At 37.6% G+C, this 18,811-nt stretch overlaps 1 protein-coding gene across 6 annotated transcripts in view; it reads right to left on the bottom strand.

Annotated features, from left to right (window-relative positions):
* Positions 1–8,131: 8,131 nt before the first annotated feature.
* The window catches only part of LOC127644593 (E3 ubiquitin-protein ligase mib1), an 86,672-nt gene continuing 75,992 nt past the window's right edge, over positions 8,132–18,811 (bottom strand). The window contains exons 17-22 of one of the 6 annotated variants that reach the window (XM_052127840.1): positions 15,723–15,912; positions 13,963–14,041; positions 12,847–12,966; positions 10,745–10,816; positions 10,224–10,324; positions 8,132–10,121 (exon numbers count right to left, since the gene is read on the bottom strand). In XM_052127840.1, coding sequence (XP_051983800.1) covers positions 9,981–10,121; positions 10,224–10,324; positions 10,745–10,816; positions 12,847–12,966; positions 13,963–14,041; positions 15,723–15,912 — 703 coding nt within the window. In that variant the 3' untranslated portion in view covers positions 8,132–9,980. Of the gene's footprint in view, positions 10,122–10,223; positions 10,325–10,744; positions 10,904–12,846; positions 12,967–13,962; positions 14,042–15,722; positions 15,913–18,811 lie in introns of all 6 variants that reach the window. The other 5 variants (XM_052127841.1, XM_052127839.1, XM_052127838.1 and 2 more) reach the window with 5 other exon arrangements.

Raw genomic sequence — 18,811 nt, 5'->3', positions numbered from 1 at the left:
GTTAGTCAGTAAGCATTCTGAGCTGTATTGTGGCAAGTCATATTCTGTAGAAAACAAATATGTAACACACTCCCGCTGACCTCAAAAGTGAATTAATGAATGTGCAGGGTGAGCTATTTCACTTCCCTTATGAACTGTTTTTGAACTGAGCACCTATCTGATACAGCACAGAAAATAATGTCAAAAACAGGACCAGCATTGAGATCTAGTTTTAGATGACTAATACCAAATATTTCTACATTCAGAAATGTATTTAAAAATATAATGTAATCTGTGCTTAAAATAAAGTGTTGGATAAGAGGCTAGCGAACATTTGATGCCTTCAATGCATTGATTTGAAGTGCTGTTTGTTGATTGGTTGGTCTTTATAGGAATACAATTTGTACATTTTCGTATGAGCCAAGTCTTATGATGTCTTACAAGTTCATATTCTCATATGAATTATGATATGTTGTCATGAGACTATTTTGAAAATATGGATTGCATTTTAACTGTAGATGTAATGGTGTATGTTAAAGGGATAGTTCACCCAAAATTCTCTCATCATTTACTCACCCTCATGCCATCACAGATGTGTATGACTTTCTTTCTTCTGCTTGGTCAATCCAATGCAAGTGAATGTTGGCCAAAACACATACAGTCAGCATAAAAGTAATCCATATGTTTCCAGTGGTTAAATCAATGTCCTTAGAAGCAATATGATAGGCCTGGTTAAAAAACAGGTCAATATTGAACTCCTTTTTATATATATATATATATATAAATCTCTACTTTCTTCTACTTTTATTTTTTGGTGATTCACATTCTTTGTGCATATCGCCACCTACTGGTCGGGGCTGGTCAAAGGTGGAGATATATAGTAAAAAAGGACTTAAATATATATCTGTTTCTCACCCACACCTATTTTAAGGTATGGATTTAACAACTGGATTTGTATGGATTGCTATTATGCTGCTTTTATGTGCTTTTTAGAGCTTTTGGTCACCATTCACTGAATAGACAAACAGAGCTGAAATATTGTTCTGAAAATCTTAATTTGTGTTCTGCAGAAGAAAGAAAGTCATACTCATCTGAGATGGCATAAGGGTGAGTAAATGATGAGAGAATTTTCATTTTTGGGTGAACTATCCCTTTAAGATACAGTGGCCCCAAAAAGTTTTTGGACTCTTTCGGGAAAATTAAGTCACACTTCAGAGTGTCTGAATTAAATGCACGATTTCAAACCTAGTGACATCTGCACACAAATACTGCTTGTCCTTTTCTCTGAACTAGCTTCAATTTTCTGAGCCATCTGAGCTAAACAACTAAACTGCTACCAAATTAAATAGTTTAAAAGTTAAGGATACTGTAGTTCACCTGGAAATGTAAATGCTGTCATCATTTACTCATTCTCATGTTGTTCCAAACCCATATGACTTTCTTTCTTCCATTGAACACAAATTGAGATGTTAGCAGTTCGTTAGCCATGGTCATCATTCAAAGTGTGGTTGTGCTGCCTTTCTTTTAAAATATGCCATTGATTGAATGTTTTTGCTAGGCCTATATAATGCAAATACATTCATATCTTTTTTTCAAGTGCTTCTCAAGTGTCCAAATACTTCTCGGAGCCATTGTATGTTAATATTGTGTCTACATGACATGCACTTTTAAAAGAATGTTGGCCAAAAATGCAAGAGAAATGCCCTTATCGAGACTTTGGCATGACCGCATGCATCTGTTCAAGGTGTTTGTGCATGCGAGTCGATAAGAGAGGTGCTTGCGAAATCCAGTGGTCAAACTGTGTTTGGGGTACAGGTCAGCAGTACTACTATAAGCTTGTTTATTCAGCCTATCTCTGCGACTATTTTATCTTTTTTACTCTGTGTGTCTTAAGCAGAGGTGAGGCAGAAACTTCTAGCCGCTCTGTATCTATTAAACAATCGCAGAGTCAGGTACTTGAGACAGTGGAGGGAGGAGAAAACACGGCCTCTTTATGACTTAACAGTGAGGGGTGGTGTCTCCCGGGTCCGAACTCCACAGCTCTGTGGCCTGTGCGCTCTCAGCACGCCCAGAGGAGCCTGTCCAGACCTAACGCCCTTTGCCCGAGCCTGGCATTAATGCCAGGCCATAAATGTACCCTGCTGTCATGAGCAAGGTGACGTGTGAGGACCTTCAGACACTGGGATCAATGTCTTCCAACACAGCTATTAGCCACAAAACTCTGGGCCTGGTGTGGGCGTGGCATCTGAGGTACAAGTGTATTCAAACATATACATAGGCAAATCAAACGAAACGTTTAAAAAACGTAGTATTTAATTTAAGGGATAGTTCACCCAAAAATAAAAAATTCTGTCAACATTTATTCACTTTAATGCTGTTTCAAATAGTTTTACTTTCTTTCTTCTGTAGAGATGTTAGGCAGAATGTTAAAGGAACAGTTCACCCAAAATAAATTCTCTCATTATTTACTCACCCTCAAGCCATCCCAGATTTGTGTGACTTTCTTTCTTCTGCAGAACACAGATGAAGATGTTTAGAAGAATTTCTCAGCACTGAAGGTCCATACAATGCAAGTGAATGGGTCAAAAAAGTCAGCATTAAAGTAATACAAACGACTCCAGTGGTTTAATCCATGTCTTCAGAAATGATATGACAGTTGTGGGTGAGAAACAGATCAAAATGTAAATTTATTTTTGGGTGCAGTGTCAGAAATTAACTTGTATTTTTTATTATGTGGCAATATTTGGGGCATTTTTCACTTCATGAGGTCCTTTTCTTCCCAACATGTGATGTCAGATTATCGACAATTGATGGCTACAGTGTCATAGAGGCACTGAATTTAGAATAGGCACTGAATGTAATGTAATATATACAAATAAACAGAGGAATTCATTGCAGGTACATTTTGCCTTGACATTTAAAACATCTTGTCCATTTGTTACAATTTTAGTGGCTCTGGTGAATTTCTGACCCCTGGCTTGATGATAGCTTCATGATGGCTTGCAGTGCTGGCGAGAATGTGGCACTGCCACCTTGTGGAGGCTCCTATTACTGTCACTTTAGGATCACCATCAATCACACAGACACCTCACCCTGTAATAGCTGTCTATAGCAGGCAGCAGAGCAGAGGTGTGATCTCTGTAAAGATAAATAGAGGGGGGCCCAGGGGCCGATTCCCTCCTGAAGCCATTAGTCATCTATCTGGCTCTCGTACCCCACAGTCTGGTGTCAGTCAGTCTCAGCAGGATACTCTGTCTGTGTCTGATACCCAAGGAGAGAGTGACAGGCCCCAGCGTTCACTCTCTCTCCCTCAGTCACTCTTTCGTAAACTAGATTGCCTGGTAACCACTGAGAAGATAATTGCTTCTTAAATCTCTTCATCTACTGAACTGTCTGTGGTAACGGTCTCTGATTTGGTGTTATGCTAAATGTAATGTAATGCATGTGTTGCAAATTGTGGAAAATGCATGAATTTGAGGTAAATTAAAATGGCATGATTCAATCATTTAAAGGAATACTCTGTGGCATGCTGTTATTTTTTAAATAATTTTATTTGACATATTAATAGTAAATATTTATCATTTATTATTTTATTATATATAATATTTGTTTATTTTTACTTCTCTGTTGAAAATCTACATTTAATTACAAGAATTTCACCTACTGTTGTACTTGTGTACACAGTAGTGTGACAATAAAGTGATTTGATTGATTTGATTTGATTTGATTAAATTACACTTACAATTGAAGCTAGGCAATGCAATAAATGTTAAAATACTGTTCACACTTTTTCACAAGTATAATCACAAAACTTAAAAAAACAAAATGCTTGTATACAGAAATGCACGTACAAAGAAAGACTCTGGGGAACTGTTCTGTGCTTGCCCCATAGACTTGAATTCTGAATATATTTATGTTTAGGTGGAGACTGGGGCTAGTTGTCATACTTTTGTTTTTTTTACTACTTCTCAAGGTAGGTTTATTTGAACATTTTCTGTAGTCACATACCTTAGTCTTAGAACATATTCACGATTATTGTCCAGGAAAAAAGAGATGCAATTCATTGAATATGCCGTACATCAACATTTGATAACATGCCCCAATAGCATGTCACACCTTAGGGGTTAAGATGTCACAATTAAATGAAATGTGTGTGTATATATATATATCTGTATATATATATATATATATATATATATATATATATATATATATATATATACACTGCCGGTCAAATGTTTGGAATAATGTACAGATTTTGCCATTTTGGAAGTAAATTTGTACTGTAATGTAAACTGGAAGATTTCATACAAAGGTGTACACTACAGTCTTCAAAGCCAAAGGTCAACTGGCTCTAACAAGGACAGAAAGAGATGTGGAGGGCCAGATGTACAACTAAACAAGAGGATAAGTACATCAGAGTCTCTAGTTTGAGAAATAGAGGCCTCACATGTCCTCAGCTGACAGCTTGAGCTTTTGTGGGATCAGTTAGACTGTAAGGTGCGTGAGAAGTGCCGACAAGACAGTCACATCTATGGCAAGTGCTACAGGAAGTGTGGGGTGAAATGTCACCTGAGTATCTGGACAAACTGACAGAATGCCAAAGATCTGCAAAGCTGTCATTGCTCACATGGAGGATTTTTTGATGAGAAAAATCCAACTCTTTGAAGTATTTTATAATTTTTTTTTATATATTTTAATTGTAATTTGTCACGTTATTAATGTCCTGACTATACATTGTGATCAGTTGAATGCCACTTTGGTGAATAGAAGTACCAATATCTTTCTATAAGAGCAAAATCTGTACATTATTCCAAACTTTTGGCCGCCAGTATATATATATATATATATATATATATATATATATATATATATATAGTATACATTGAACTAGGTGTTTAATCCCTACATACAAAAACACACTAAAAAACCCCACTCATTTGTATAATTTGACTTTGACTCATAAATTTGTTACTTAGATATAGGCCTTGTGAAAAGTCCCAGTATGCTTTTTTTGTTTGCTAGTTTTATAAACTGATCGAAATGATTTTTTTGTGGACAATCAACAGGTGTTGATAGAGTTAACTTGTATACTCTGTATACTTTGACAAACAAACTTAAAATGTATCTTTGGAATAAAGCCCATCCATCCATCCATCTATTAAATAGTCAGATTAAATGCTGCTTATGAGTTGTCAATACAATTCCACAGCCTAAACTGAACAGACACTGATCTGTGGTGCATGGCTGCAGTCAGGAAGACAGATGGCCAACTGAATGTCAGCAGATCCTCCTGAGGCCCATTCTCTAATCAGCCCCATCATTTGAGAAGGCCCATTAAACTCTATTCTCAGTCCAAAACACTCTGATGACTTGTTTGCTGATGCAGCACAGCTCAAAACACACTTTTGTGGCATGAGGGATATTAGTAAGATGAGAGCCAAGAGTGAATTTTCAGATATTACAAATCACCATTAATGTACTGTGTCAGAATCAAGGATCTGCAGGTCTTTTGGAAGAAAGATGAGAGCTTGCTGAGTGGCTGATACATCTTCCCCAGCACAAGGTTGCTCTGTCTCCAGAAAAGAAGTCATGATTATGAATGAATCTGTCGATAGACTGAATGTAAAATCTCTCAGTAACGATCATCCCAAGGCTCAAATGATGTGTCATGCAGCCTTTTCCCATCACATCTTTCTCTATGGATGACTTAAGTTTAATCTTCTAATGTATTCAAGCATAACCTGCGCCTTTCATGGATCGTTTTATATAATTGGATTATTTGAAATGCAGACTTCAGTCTCCATCCGTGCGACAGACTGCCTGCCATTTTTGTATTCTATAGCTGAGGACTTTACATGGCATCTTTGGGAATTGCAGTAATATCTATGCAAGAAAATTATACAGTGAAAACAATGTTTACATTCTGTTACCTAAATGACAATGGTCAACTTGACAGCTGTCAATAAACTGCATGTCCTGCTGAATATTTCATCTAATATATTACATTAAGATACAGTATATAGTATTGCAAAAAGATTAAGCCTATATTGTTAGGACCATTTTGTGAATTGTGAATTTTTTTAATTTATTTTTTGCATTATGGTTAAGAAAATTTGAAAAATGTAATTAAAGGGATAGTTCACCTAAAAATGAAAATTCTCTCATTTTCTCACCCTTATGCCAGCACAGATATGTAACTTTCTTTCATCAGCTGAAGTCAAATGGAGATTTTGTAGAACTTCTAAGGTATGTAGGTCCATACAGTGCAAGTGAATGGGTGCCAAAAGCTCCAAAAATCACATGCAGTGCACTCAGAAAGTATAGAGTCCCCTTCATTTTTTTCACATTTTGTTATGTTGCAGCCTTATGTTAAAATGCTTCAAATTATAATTTTTTCCACATCAACCTACACTCCATACCCCATAATGACAAAGCAGAAAACAGATTTTTGATAACTTTGCAAATGTATTAAAAAGAACTGAAATATCACTTTGACTTAAGTATTCAGACCCTTTGATATGACACTTGAAATTTAGCTCAGGTGATCCCATTTCTCTGGATCATCTTTGAGATGTTTCTACACTTTGATTGGAGTCCACTGGTGGCAAATTCAATTGATTTGGACATGATTTGGAAAGGTGCACACCTGCTATATAAGGTCTCACAGCTGAAAATGCATATCAGAGCAAAAAACAAGCCATGATGTCAAAGGAACTGCTTGCAGAGCTCAGAGACAGGATTGTCGAGGCACAGATATGGGGAAGGCTACAAAAAATGTCTGCTGCACTGAAGGTTCCCAAGAATACAGTGGTCTCCATAATTCTTAAATGGAAGTTAGGAACAACCAAGACTCTTCCTAGAGCTGGCCGAAAGGTGACCAAGAACCCGATGGTCACTCTGGTTGAGCTCCAGAGATCATGTTTGGAGATGGGAGACACTTGCAGAAGGACAATCATCATTGCAACTGGGGGACTGGTCAGGGTTGAAGGAAAGCTGAATGCAGCAAAATACGGAGATATCCTTAATGAAAACATGGTACAGAGCTCTCAGGACCTCAGACTGGGCCAAAGGTTCACCTTCCAACAGGACAATGACACACAGCCAAGAAAACACAAGAGTGGCTTAAGGACAACTCTGTGAATGTCCTTGAGTTGCCCAGCCAGGACCCAATCGAACATCTCCGGAGAGAACTGAAAATGGCTGCACACCGACGGTCCCCATCCAACCTGCTTGAGAGGATCTGCAGAGAAGAATGACAGAAAATCCCCAAATCCAGGTGGGCAAAGCTTGTAGCACCATCATACACAAAAAGACTTGAGGCTGTAATCGCTGCCTAAGGTGCTTCAACGAAGTACTGAGTTAAGGGTCTGACTACTTATGTCAATGTGATATTACATTTTCTTTTCTTATCAAGTTATCAAAAATGGAGTTTGTCATTATGGGGTATGGAGTGTATAATGATGTGAAAAAAATAATATTTAAAGCATTTTAGCATAAGGCTGCAACATAACAAAATGTGAAAAAGAAGTCTATGAAGGGGTCTGAATACATTCTGAATGCACTGTATGTCGACATAAAAGTAATCAATAAGACCCTTCAGAAACGATATGATAGATGTGGGTGAGAATTATATCATATTTCAGTCCTTTTATAAATTCCCTATAAACTATAAATTCTCCTTCCTGCTCATTCAAAATCCACTTTAACATTCACATTCTTCTTCTTGTGTTTATTTGGGATTCATTTTCTGCCCCCTACTGGGCAGAGAAAATAATTTATTTAAAAAAAAAAAAAGGACTTAAATATTGATCTGTCTCTCACCTACACCTATCATATCACTTCTGAAGATAAAGATTAAAACACTAGAGTCGTATGGATTACTTTTATGCTGCCTTTATGGGTATCAAAAATTTGGCACCCATTCACTTGTATTGTATGAACCTACAGAGCTGAAATATTCTTCTAAAAATCTTCATTTATGTTCTACTGAAGAAAGAAATTCATACACATCTGGGATGGCATGAGAATGAGTAAATTATGAGAATTTTAATTTTGGGGTGAAATATCCCTTTATTTATCATGATATAAAAAAAGTTTATAATGGTCATAAAAAATAATCTTGTTTTTCGTATGCAAAATATAATTTATTTTTCTCTTTTGGGCTGAAATCTAAAAATGTATTGTTATATGATGTTGACATTGTCACCATGGATATTTACACTGCTGCTACTGCTACAATGACAAATATACTATGCTCAATGTCGTTAAATCTTTATTCGCCAATGCATTTTCAAAAAGTGAATTGCAATACAGGGCAAAAAGAATGTCTCCTATGATAAATGTTGTACAGCATACACCAAACATTCATTCAACAAAAAAACAAAACAAAAAAAAAGCATCGTTCTTTGTGTTTTTTGTGTACAGAAAATATGGTACAAAACAGAGTTTGAGTAACCATGACAATACAATACTACCATTAAGGTATATTAGTGCATCTAGCTTTTAGTGTTAAAGTGATCATTGAAAATGGAAAATCTTGAAAGTGGACAAATCTTTAAAAGGTAAAGTATGAAACTACTTTCGCTTCCAGTAAAAATGTCTGCTTTGCACTGGTCACACTGAGTCACACTGAAATGAATCATGCCATCACGCTGCAGACGTAACATTAGACCTCTCGCACCATGATGAAAATATTGGAATGGGCACATGAAAAAGCAATGAGATACAGGTCTTCAAAATACATCTTAACAACAAGGACAAAAGACTTTAAGAGTCCTCAGCTACAAATGTTTATTGGTCAGGCTTTTTTGTGGCCCAGTTAAGGTAAGAAACCTCTAACAAATACAGCTTATGGGATTTATTAGATAGTCTATTCCAGCTTGTTCAACTTTGGGTGAAAAAGAAGAAAAAATACACAAATGAAACAAAAAACACAAAGATAAGAGCACCTTATTCCCAAAATGTAATGACATGTTTCACACTGTTTTTAAACAATGGCACAAAACCGTCAGTTTTCATCAAAATGTGTCCTTATTTGAACTAAATCTATGGCAGGAAAACTTGGTGCATAAAGGGGGACTGCTGGAGAACAATCCACTAAATGATGTTTGTTAAGCAAATTCATATTTGTTTGAAGACAACAGGGATCAGTTGCATGAAAAGCATGCAGCCACCAGCACTGATCTTGTGACCATCACTTCCACCAAGGTTGTGACAATAATACTCAATGTACATACCGTAGTACAGCTGGCATTTCGAGAGAGGAACATGCAATATAATTCTAACAGTACAGTTGCTGTAGATTTGAACATTCACATCAAGTTGTGTATATTTCACTGTCCTGTTTGGTCAGGACAACTTCTTTTTTTGTCTGTAAATGAAAATGCTTTACATTTACACATGATTTAGAACTGAATGCTAGGTCACTCAAAATGTTATTTTTAATTGAACTGCCATAATATCAATACTTTCAGTGGGAATAAGGCAGAGTTTAGAGTTCAGTCATGCCCTACACCTTCACCATGATGTAACATGACCTAAACTGATACTGTAGTTACAATTGTTTGCATCAGGATATACAAGCATAATACAATGATATAATGAGAAGTTAGCAGACTCTGTTCATGCCTTACAGAAAGGCTGCCCCTTTGTAGGTGCTGCTAAGCTTCCCACAAAAACACATTCGGGAAAAGTGAACATTTGCATGTACAGAACGAGGAGGAATAAAAGCAAGTTTCTTCCTCACTGTGTTGAACATAATTCAAGCACACAGAAAACCAAAGTTACTACATTTTCCAGACTAAAATTAGCCTAAAGCGGTTCAATTTAAGGATTTCAGATGCTTTAAGACAAAACCGATGATGTTACACTGATGACTCTTAGTTTAGTGTGAGACACGGAGAGCCTTGCAGGTATAGAACTGGTGCTTATGAGAGCAGCAGCACTCTGTGGCTGAAAAATAAGGAGGTTTGTCAAGGCCCCAGTTGAGACCAGGTTCTCTAGTAAAGCAGGATCCGACGCTCGATGGCCTTGCGGCAGATGGGACACTCGCTCATTCTGTCTCCACAGAGCTGACAGGTGCCATGGCCACACATGAAGATCATATTCTTCAGTCGATCCAAACACACGGGGCACATTGTCTGAGTGGAAACCAAATGTGCAAAATGGATCACTGAGGCGTAATGTTAAATATAAAAAATGTGGAGACTACGAAACTGGTACAAAAGGATGAGAATACTTACCTGCTCTTTGATATCCTGCAGCTGTTGCTGCAGCTTTTGCACATCTGCATTAACATTAGTGTTGTCTTTGTCCCTCTGCATGGCTGGGATATTTCCACTGGCTGAAAGGCACAGTAGATGTTATTAACAATTATAGCAGGTCTCTATCCTATCAGGCACCAGAGACTCCTCCGGTTACCAGTAGGTGACAGCAGACCCCTGGGCCCAAGACAGACCCCAGAGGCTTCTAACATAGGTGAAGCAAACTCTTTACGGAGGAATGTTTCTTTGTAGCTATCAAGGAATTATTTGAAGCATGATTATGTGCGTTTAAATAGGTGAAGCTTCCTCTTCATTTTTTTTATTATATGGTGGATCTTTTTGGGATATCAACCCTGAGCACTGAATCGCAGCAGTCTGCAAGCAGGCCTACGGTCTCACTAGATGTCTGAAGTGCAGGCCAGACATAATGACGTTTGCAACCAAAGAAGCAGGAAGGAGTTGAGGCAGGAAGAACTGGGGGTGAGGAATAGGATACTTACACCAACTTAGTGCCAGATTGTTGGGCTGGAGAAGATCCTGCGACCCCCCTGCCATTGAGTTAGAGCTCCCTGCTGAGAAGCAACCAGTCAAAGTGTTATGTAACGCATGCACCCCTGCTGTTGGCTTGGGGGCTAGTCCAGCTTGGCCTGTGGCACATTCTAGTCATAAATTCATTAGAGGGAGCAAAGGGAAGAGCAAGTTAACACGAATGTCTTAGAAACAGCTGTTAAGAATGAGAGGCCTTGTTCACCAAGACCTCGCCCACAATTTGTGGCAAAAATTGAGAAAGCAAGGGCTGGCTGCAGGTCGATCGTCAAATTTATGCTTTTCACTACAAATAACATTTGTAACAAAGGGTTTGGAGGTCATTGATGTAGAGGGGCCTGAAGGTAGAATTTGTTTTGTGACGGTTAATTGTTAATGAATTTGACAGGGTGGTTCATTTTAAAATTGGAAAAATATCAGATGGATATTCATTAAAGGAGAAATGTACAGCGAATATATGTGATGACGGTCACTAACATATTGTATATTGTAATGTCACCAACATTTGAAATAATGGGCCTGAAAGGAAGAAATGTTTATGATGGTTTAGTGTGAAAGAAGTTGACAATCTGGTTAATTTAAAGACTGAGAAGTTTAAAAATAATAATAATACTAATAATAATAATAATATGGTTATTCATTAAAGAAGGACATTTCTGGCGAATGTGTGACGACAGTCACAATCGTAAAATAAATATGTTATGCGTTTGACTAAAAATAAAACTGTAGCGAAGATTTTAAAGGTCATGGATAGGGAGAGGAAGTTTTTATGATGGTCTAGAGCGAAAGAACTGGTTAATTTTAAGCCCGACAAATTGAAAAAGGTTAGTTGGATATTCAGTAAAAGGGAACATTTATAATGAGTATGTGTAATATTACAGTGAGAGACATTTGTTGGTGTCAGGGGTTTGCTAACAAGATTAGATCATTTAATAGTTGCCACTCTTATTCCTGTTTTTTTCTCTCCTGTGTTTTTCTTCAGCATGGAAATCTGAAGTTCTAGGCTGGTGTGACTGGCAGTAGCCTTCAGATGACACAGTTGGGCTCTGTAAGGCTTATTGCTTCCTCTATTTGAGTCATGAGACACTTATATTTGTGAACTAAAGTGTTTTTTTGGGGTATAGTGTACAGATGTGGCTCATCTGAGCTCCACAGTGACTGAGGCATGCAAGAAGCTCATCTATGTTGGCATTTCTCTCTCACTCTGTCTACATGTTTGTCTTCTATATGGAATGCTGCTGCAGTTTTGTGTGTGGAAAAGTGGCGCCTTACAACAAACAGAGCTCAGGCACTAAAGACAGACCAAGATAAGAGCTAAGGGCTACATTCCTGTGTGGACTGGACTGTGTGCGAGTAAATGTGCTTGTGTGGATCAGCATGTCTGTAGGTCAGCAGAGATGTCAGCATGGATGGATGTGTTGTACATCTAAGCGAGGCTAAAAAGAAACAGATCTCCTCTTCACTATAAATAAACATCATAAAAAGTGAACTTGCACCAGTATCCCTTTGAACTCAAACTAAACCAACATAAAGAACATGGGCAGTGTCATGAACAATGACAAGAAAAAGGAATAATGTGGTAACAAATAGTGGTGAATCACAACTCAAAATAAGATGGGGATGAAAATAAATCTCACAAAGATTTATTTTCAGGAGGGGGGACATGTCCAATTATAGAAATATTTTAGGTGCTCCATGAAAATGAATTTGGTGGATTCATTTTCACTTGTCTGCTTGGAACAAGAGTGGCTTGCTAAAAACTCCTTATAACTCCATAGTGCATGTAATGAGGACATTCCAGGGCAGTTACAAAGCTCATTCCAGGGTGTTGATATTATACATTAGGACGAGAGGCTCCACGTCTTATTTAAGTCATGAAAACACATTTGGGAAATAACAGATTAGTCATAACAATGGAGAGAGAAATGTGTGTGGCAATAAAAAACAGAGAAGAACTAACCAAAGCCAACATAAATATTAAACATGAGAGACATAAGAAACCAAGGCAGAAAAAGGAAAGAAAAAAAAAAACGGGAACATGTGGAAGTTCACTCACTAAGGTCCTCATCATCAGTGGCATCCTCCATACCTTTCCCTCCACAGCACAATACGAAGGGAGTGCGACGTTCCACCATGGCCCGACACTGCACACACTTTTTCATTAAGCTGGCACAGTCTGCAAGGTTTAAACACACATACAAACACACAAAGTAAGTGGCTAGCTTCTCAAGTCATCTCGTAAACCAGCAGAAAATTAAGTAAATACTTATAGAATACCAGGTTACAGAAGAAAAGTGGATGTAGAGAGTTAGACTCAAAGGGAAAGGTCTTGTTCAAAATGATGAATTTATTTAGCGAAAATGAAACTCGGAGGGGAGGGGGGAGTTATGGGGGAGCACACAGTTCACTAAGCTTCAACCTAATCTCAAAGACATATGCATCACTATAAGCTTTAATCAGTGTTGGAGCCTCCCAATGCAGTAAAGAAAAATCTTACAAAACTTGTCAAATACATTTCCAGGTTATATTTTACCACCAAAATCAAAAAGCATTCATATTTTTTGCATATTTTCAAGACAATTCATACTTTTTAGGTTTACTACATTGTGACGAATGTTCTCATGTTTTCCATTTGTTTATTTTCTTTATAATTAAGACCCCCCCATATTGTATCATAATGGTTCCACACATTACACTTAATGTAATTCTGCAAAACAACATTTCTTTCAAATTAAAATCAGATTTAAATTAAAGGCAATACTAGCATGATGTTTAAGCACTTCACAATTTAATTAAAGGAAGAGTTCACCCAAAATATCTCATTTGATAAACTAATATGACATTTTCTTCTGCGGAACACAAACAAAGATATTTTCACAATGCAAAAATAGGCTTCATTTTCTTCATGCAAAATAAAATGTCTTAATTTCTTTTTAAGTTGGGCAGCCCTGCACAGGTACTGTGAGATACACCCATAAATTATGATTGATCATCTATAAGGTCCTGTGTCTCTGTGTGTGCACAACTAGATGTCTTTCATCACAGTAATGTGTGATATTCTGACAGATGACAAAACAAGCTTTTTTGGCTGGATCAGAGAAAGTCACATGGGGTGGTGAGTGAAGTTGTGTGATGCCATGAGTGGTTCAGGGATGAGAAAAAGCTGACTTACTCTCGCATGCGCACATGTGACCACAGGGCTGGAAGAGCACGGCTGCTTTCTTATCAGAGCACACCACACACTCCTCAATCTGTTGGTGAAAACAGAAGAGTTGAGCATGGCATATGAGCAAGCATGAACAAAAGTAACCATATATACATACACACACAATATACAGTGCATCTGGAAAGTATTCACAGCGCTTCACTTTTTGTTATGTTACAGCCTTATTTTCCTCAAAATTCTACAATCAATACCCCATAATGACAATGTGAAAGAAGTTTGTTTGAAATCTTTGCAAATGTATTAAAAATAAAAAACAAATGAATCACATGTACATAAGTATTCACAGCCTTTGCCATGACACTCAAAATTGAGGTGAGGTGCATCCTGTTTCCACTGATCATCCTTGAGATGTTTCTACAACTTGATTGGAGTCCACCTGTGGTAAATTCAGTTGATTGGACATGATTTGGAAATGCACACACCTGTCTATATAAAGTCCCACAGTTAACGGTGCATGTCAGAGCACAAACCAAGCCATGAAGTCCAAGGAATTGTCTGTAGACCTCCGAGACAGGATTGTACCAAGGCACAGATCTGGGGAAGGGTATATAACAATTTCTGCAGCATTGATGGTCCCAATGAGCACAGAGGCCTCTATCATCCATAAATGGAAGAAGTTTGGAACCACCGGGACTCTCCCTAGAGCTGGCCGCCCGGCCAAACTGAGGGATCGGGGGAGAAGGGCCTTAGTCAGGGAGGTGACCAAGAACCCGATGGTCACTCTGACAGAGCTCCAGTGTTTCTCTGTGGAGAGAGGAGAAACTTCCAGAAGAACAACCATCTCTGCAGCACTCCACCAATCAGGCCTGTATGGTAGAGTGGCCAGACAGAAGCCACTCCTCAGTAAAAGGCACATGACAGCCCACCTGGAGTTTGCAAAAGGGCACCTGAAGAACTCTCAGACCATGAGAAACAAAAGATTGAACTCTTTGGCCTGAATGGCAAGCGTCATGACTGGAGGAAACCAGGCATCACTCATCACCTGGTCAATACCATCCCTACAGTGAAGCATCATGCTGTGGGGATGTTTTTCAGTGGCAGGAACTGGGATACTAGTCAGGATCACGAGAAAAATTAATGCAGCAATGTACAGAGACATCCTTGATGAAAACCTGCTCCAGAGCACAATGGACCCCAGACTGAGGTGAAGGTTCATCTTCCAACAGGACAACAACCCTAAGCACACAGCCAAGATAACAAAGGAGTGGCTACGGGACAACTCTGTAAATGTTCTTGAGTGGCCCAGCCAGAGCCCAGACTTAAACCCAAATGAACATCTCTGGAGAGATCTGAAAATGGCTGTGCACCGGCGCTCCCCATCCAACCTGATGGATCTTGAGAGGTCCTGCAAAGAAGAACTGGAGAATCTGCCCAAAAATAGGTTTGCAAAGCTTGTAGCATCATACTCAAAAAGACTTCAACAAAGTACTAAGCAAAGGCTGTGAATACTTATGTACATGTGATTTTTTTTCTTTTTTTAATTTGAATACATTTGCAAATATTTCAAACAAACTTCTTTCACGTTGTCATTATGGGGTATTGGTTGTAGAATTTTATGGAAAATAATTAATTTAATCTGTTTTGGAATAAGGCTGTAACATAACAAAATGTGGAAAAAGTGAAGCACTGTGAATACTTTCCGGATGCACTGTATATATATATAGCCATCGAGTCTGTCCTTTAGTGTGGTGGGTGGGTTTCCATACTTTGGTTCTGGACTGGACCTGTTCCTTGCAAATAAGACACTTTTTGACGCGGGGAGAACAGAGAGAGCAGGTGGCGATATGCCCGCAGGGGCCAAACAGTGTGTCCCTCTTCATATCAGAGCACACCATGCATTCTTCCAGAGTCTCATTATTACTGTTCAGAGATGGGCTATGAGAGCCAACCTGCCCACTGATGACATGAGAGAAAAAGAGAATAAAAACATTTAAAGAGATACTCTGAAAAATAAAGTGGAGGTGCAGAAAGGTAATTAAAACAGTCTTTTCACGGTATCTCACAAATGACAGACGATAATCAGGAAGTCATTTCTAATGGAGATTCGCGCATGGGCTGTGTGGAGTTCATACCGTCTGTGGATGCATATTTTTTGGATCAGATTTCATGCACTGAAATATTTAAACTTTTGCAACTAGACCATATGTGACTGCACGACTGTATTCACTGAAAACTATGTGCACAGTGAGAACTATCAACATATTTTGTCCTAAACTTTATTCTAATCGCCTGCTACATATGTATATTGGACGATAATGAATAAAGGAGTGAGAAATAATCATTTACGTTGCGAGTATATCTCAAAAGGGGTTAGTAATTACAGTAAATGTGTGTGTCACTTATTTCTCCACACGCAAAACCTTCATATTTAAAATCACATCTATACATTTCTGCTTCCTATTTGCTGAATTACTGGTGCTTTTAATTATTATAATGATAACTATAATAAATTAAATAAATAATTATAATAATTATATAATAATAATAATAATAATAATAATAATAACAACATAAATTCTTGAGTGAATGAATATTAATAATTAATTTAATTTAAATTCATCCATCTGCTAAAAATGAGATTTGGTAGCAAACCTTTGGTAGCTCCTCGCTTACAACAAACAAAATACTTTTGAGCAAATTGACAGTTCTTCACGACTGCCACTAGGTGGAGAAATACGACGGTTGTCTGTGAATGTAAAGGAATGTAAATATTTCACATGAAATGTCAATCATTGAAAGCAGAGTTCAGCAATGTGACATGATATTCTTCAAAACCTAAACATTATTATTTTATTTTTTTTTAAATCTGACTGCATGAAACAAAGATTTTAGAAGAACATTTCAGCTCTGTAGGTCAATTCAATGCAAGTGAATGGTGGCCAGATATTTCAAGCTACTAAAAACACATTAACTCTTTCCCCGCCAGCGCTTTTAAAAAAAGTTGCCAGCCACCGCCAGGGTTTTTGACGATTTTAGCTAAACTTTAATGGCCTGCAGAATATTTTCTTCCATGAATATATGAAGATGCTATATATCACAATAAAGATCTGAGCCTCTGCTTTTAGGCAAAAAAAAAAAAATTATTTTATCTTCATTTGTTCTTTTTTTTATTGCCACTTGAACAGAGGTAGGTTTTGTCAAAAACAACATTTCGGACAAAAAGCTGAGAAAAAGGCATTTTTATCAAACAAGTGCTTTAGTATTAGTATGGTGTTCCACTTCACGTTTTGAGACGATCGCAGTCTGTTTCTTTGATCAAAGAGTTGCGTACTCTTTCAAAACATGCGGAGGGGTCTTCCTTACCGTATACCACCTAAAACACGGATACCCGGAAAATTCCGTGTTTGGCGGGGAAGCGTTTTTTCATAAAACCCGGAAAATTCCGTGTTTGGCGGGGAAAGAGTTAAGGGAGCATAAAGTTATCCATACTAATACAGTGGTAAAATCCATGTCCTCTGAAGCGATTCAGTTGGTCTTGGGTGAAAACAAACCAAACTGTAACTCAATTTCACTGTATAACTTTCTATTGCAATCTCAAGGCATGATCATTATTTCAAGCTTGATTTCACTTTCTAGTGCTTGACGCATGCACAGGTGGCGCTATAGGAAGTTTATTCACACTTGAAATCATGGAAGAAGATCCTGGATGCCAAGAAGACTGCTAATGTCAAAATTTAGTCGAAAAATGAGTTATATTTTGGTCTATTCTTACCCAAAAATCTATTTGATCCATTCAGAAGACATTGATGAAACCACTGGAGTCTTATGGATTACTCTTATTATGCATTTATGTGCCTTTTGGAGCTTCAAAGATCTGGCCACAATTCACTTACATTGAATTTACCTACATAACAGTGATATTCTTTTGAAAATATTTTATTGTTTGTGCTCTGCAGAATGTATTTTTTGGAAATCATACACATCTTGAATCGAATGAGGGTGGGAAAAATATGAGTTTTTGGCGCATTCAAGTCAAATCAGAATCATCATATTTATGGGATTATGGGGCCAATAAGCAACCACCCAGAACACCCTAGCAACTGCATAGCAATGTGCTGAAACACAGTTAAAACAACTTAGCAACAGCATAGCAACAACCTGACAACCACCAAGAACACCCTGTCAAGTGCAAAGCAATGTGCAAAAAACACAGAAAACAACTTAGCAACAGCATTATAACAACCTGGCAACCACATACAGTAGCAATGCACCAAATCACACAGCAGAGGTCAACTTGACAACTGCATAGCATACCCTAGCAACCATCCAGAAAACCCTAATTACCACATACTGTAGCATAAATGTACTACAAATCAAATATAACACATTAGCAACCACCAGAAATCTAATTTTGCTTTGGCAAATACCATTTACATTTTCATAAATATAAAAGTAAATATTGTTGGAGATTTTCATGAGTGCTGGTAATTATTCATACACATTATAACTTGATAAATGTAAAATGTAAACATGTGGTTGACTTTTATATGAACAGGTCTACTGGAAAGACAGGAGACTGATCGCACATAACTTCATTACTTCACAGCTTTCATAATGTTTTAGCCTAAAATTATCTATATTTAATTAGTTGAGAAAATTTTTTTTACTCACATGAGCAGTTTTTTGTCTTCCTCAGTGGAGACAGACAACGGAACACATAATCTGGCATGTGCTATGCTTGTGATTTTGATTCAGATTCATGATTCTTAAAACTAATCATTCAGACAGCTTTTTGAATCTTTTTGTTCAGTTCAAAGGAATCAAATTTTAAAGAATCTACTCAAATGATTCAACG

The sequence above is a fragment of the Xyrauchen texanus genome, chromosome 6 (assembly GCF_025860055.1).
Source record: "Xyrauchen texanus isolate HMW12.3.18 chromosome 6, RBS_HiC_50CHRs, whole genome shotgun sequence".
Classification (NCBI taxonomy): domain Eukaryota; kingdom Metazoa; phylum Chordata; class Actinopteri; order Cypriniformes; family Catostomidae; genus Xyrauchen; species Xyrauchen texanus.
This window is presented reverse-complemented; position numbering and strand designations above follow the sequence as displayed.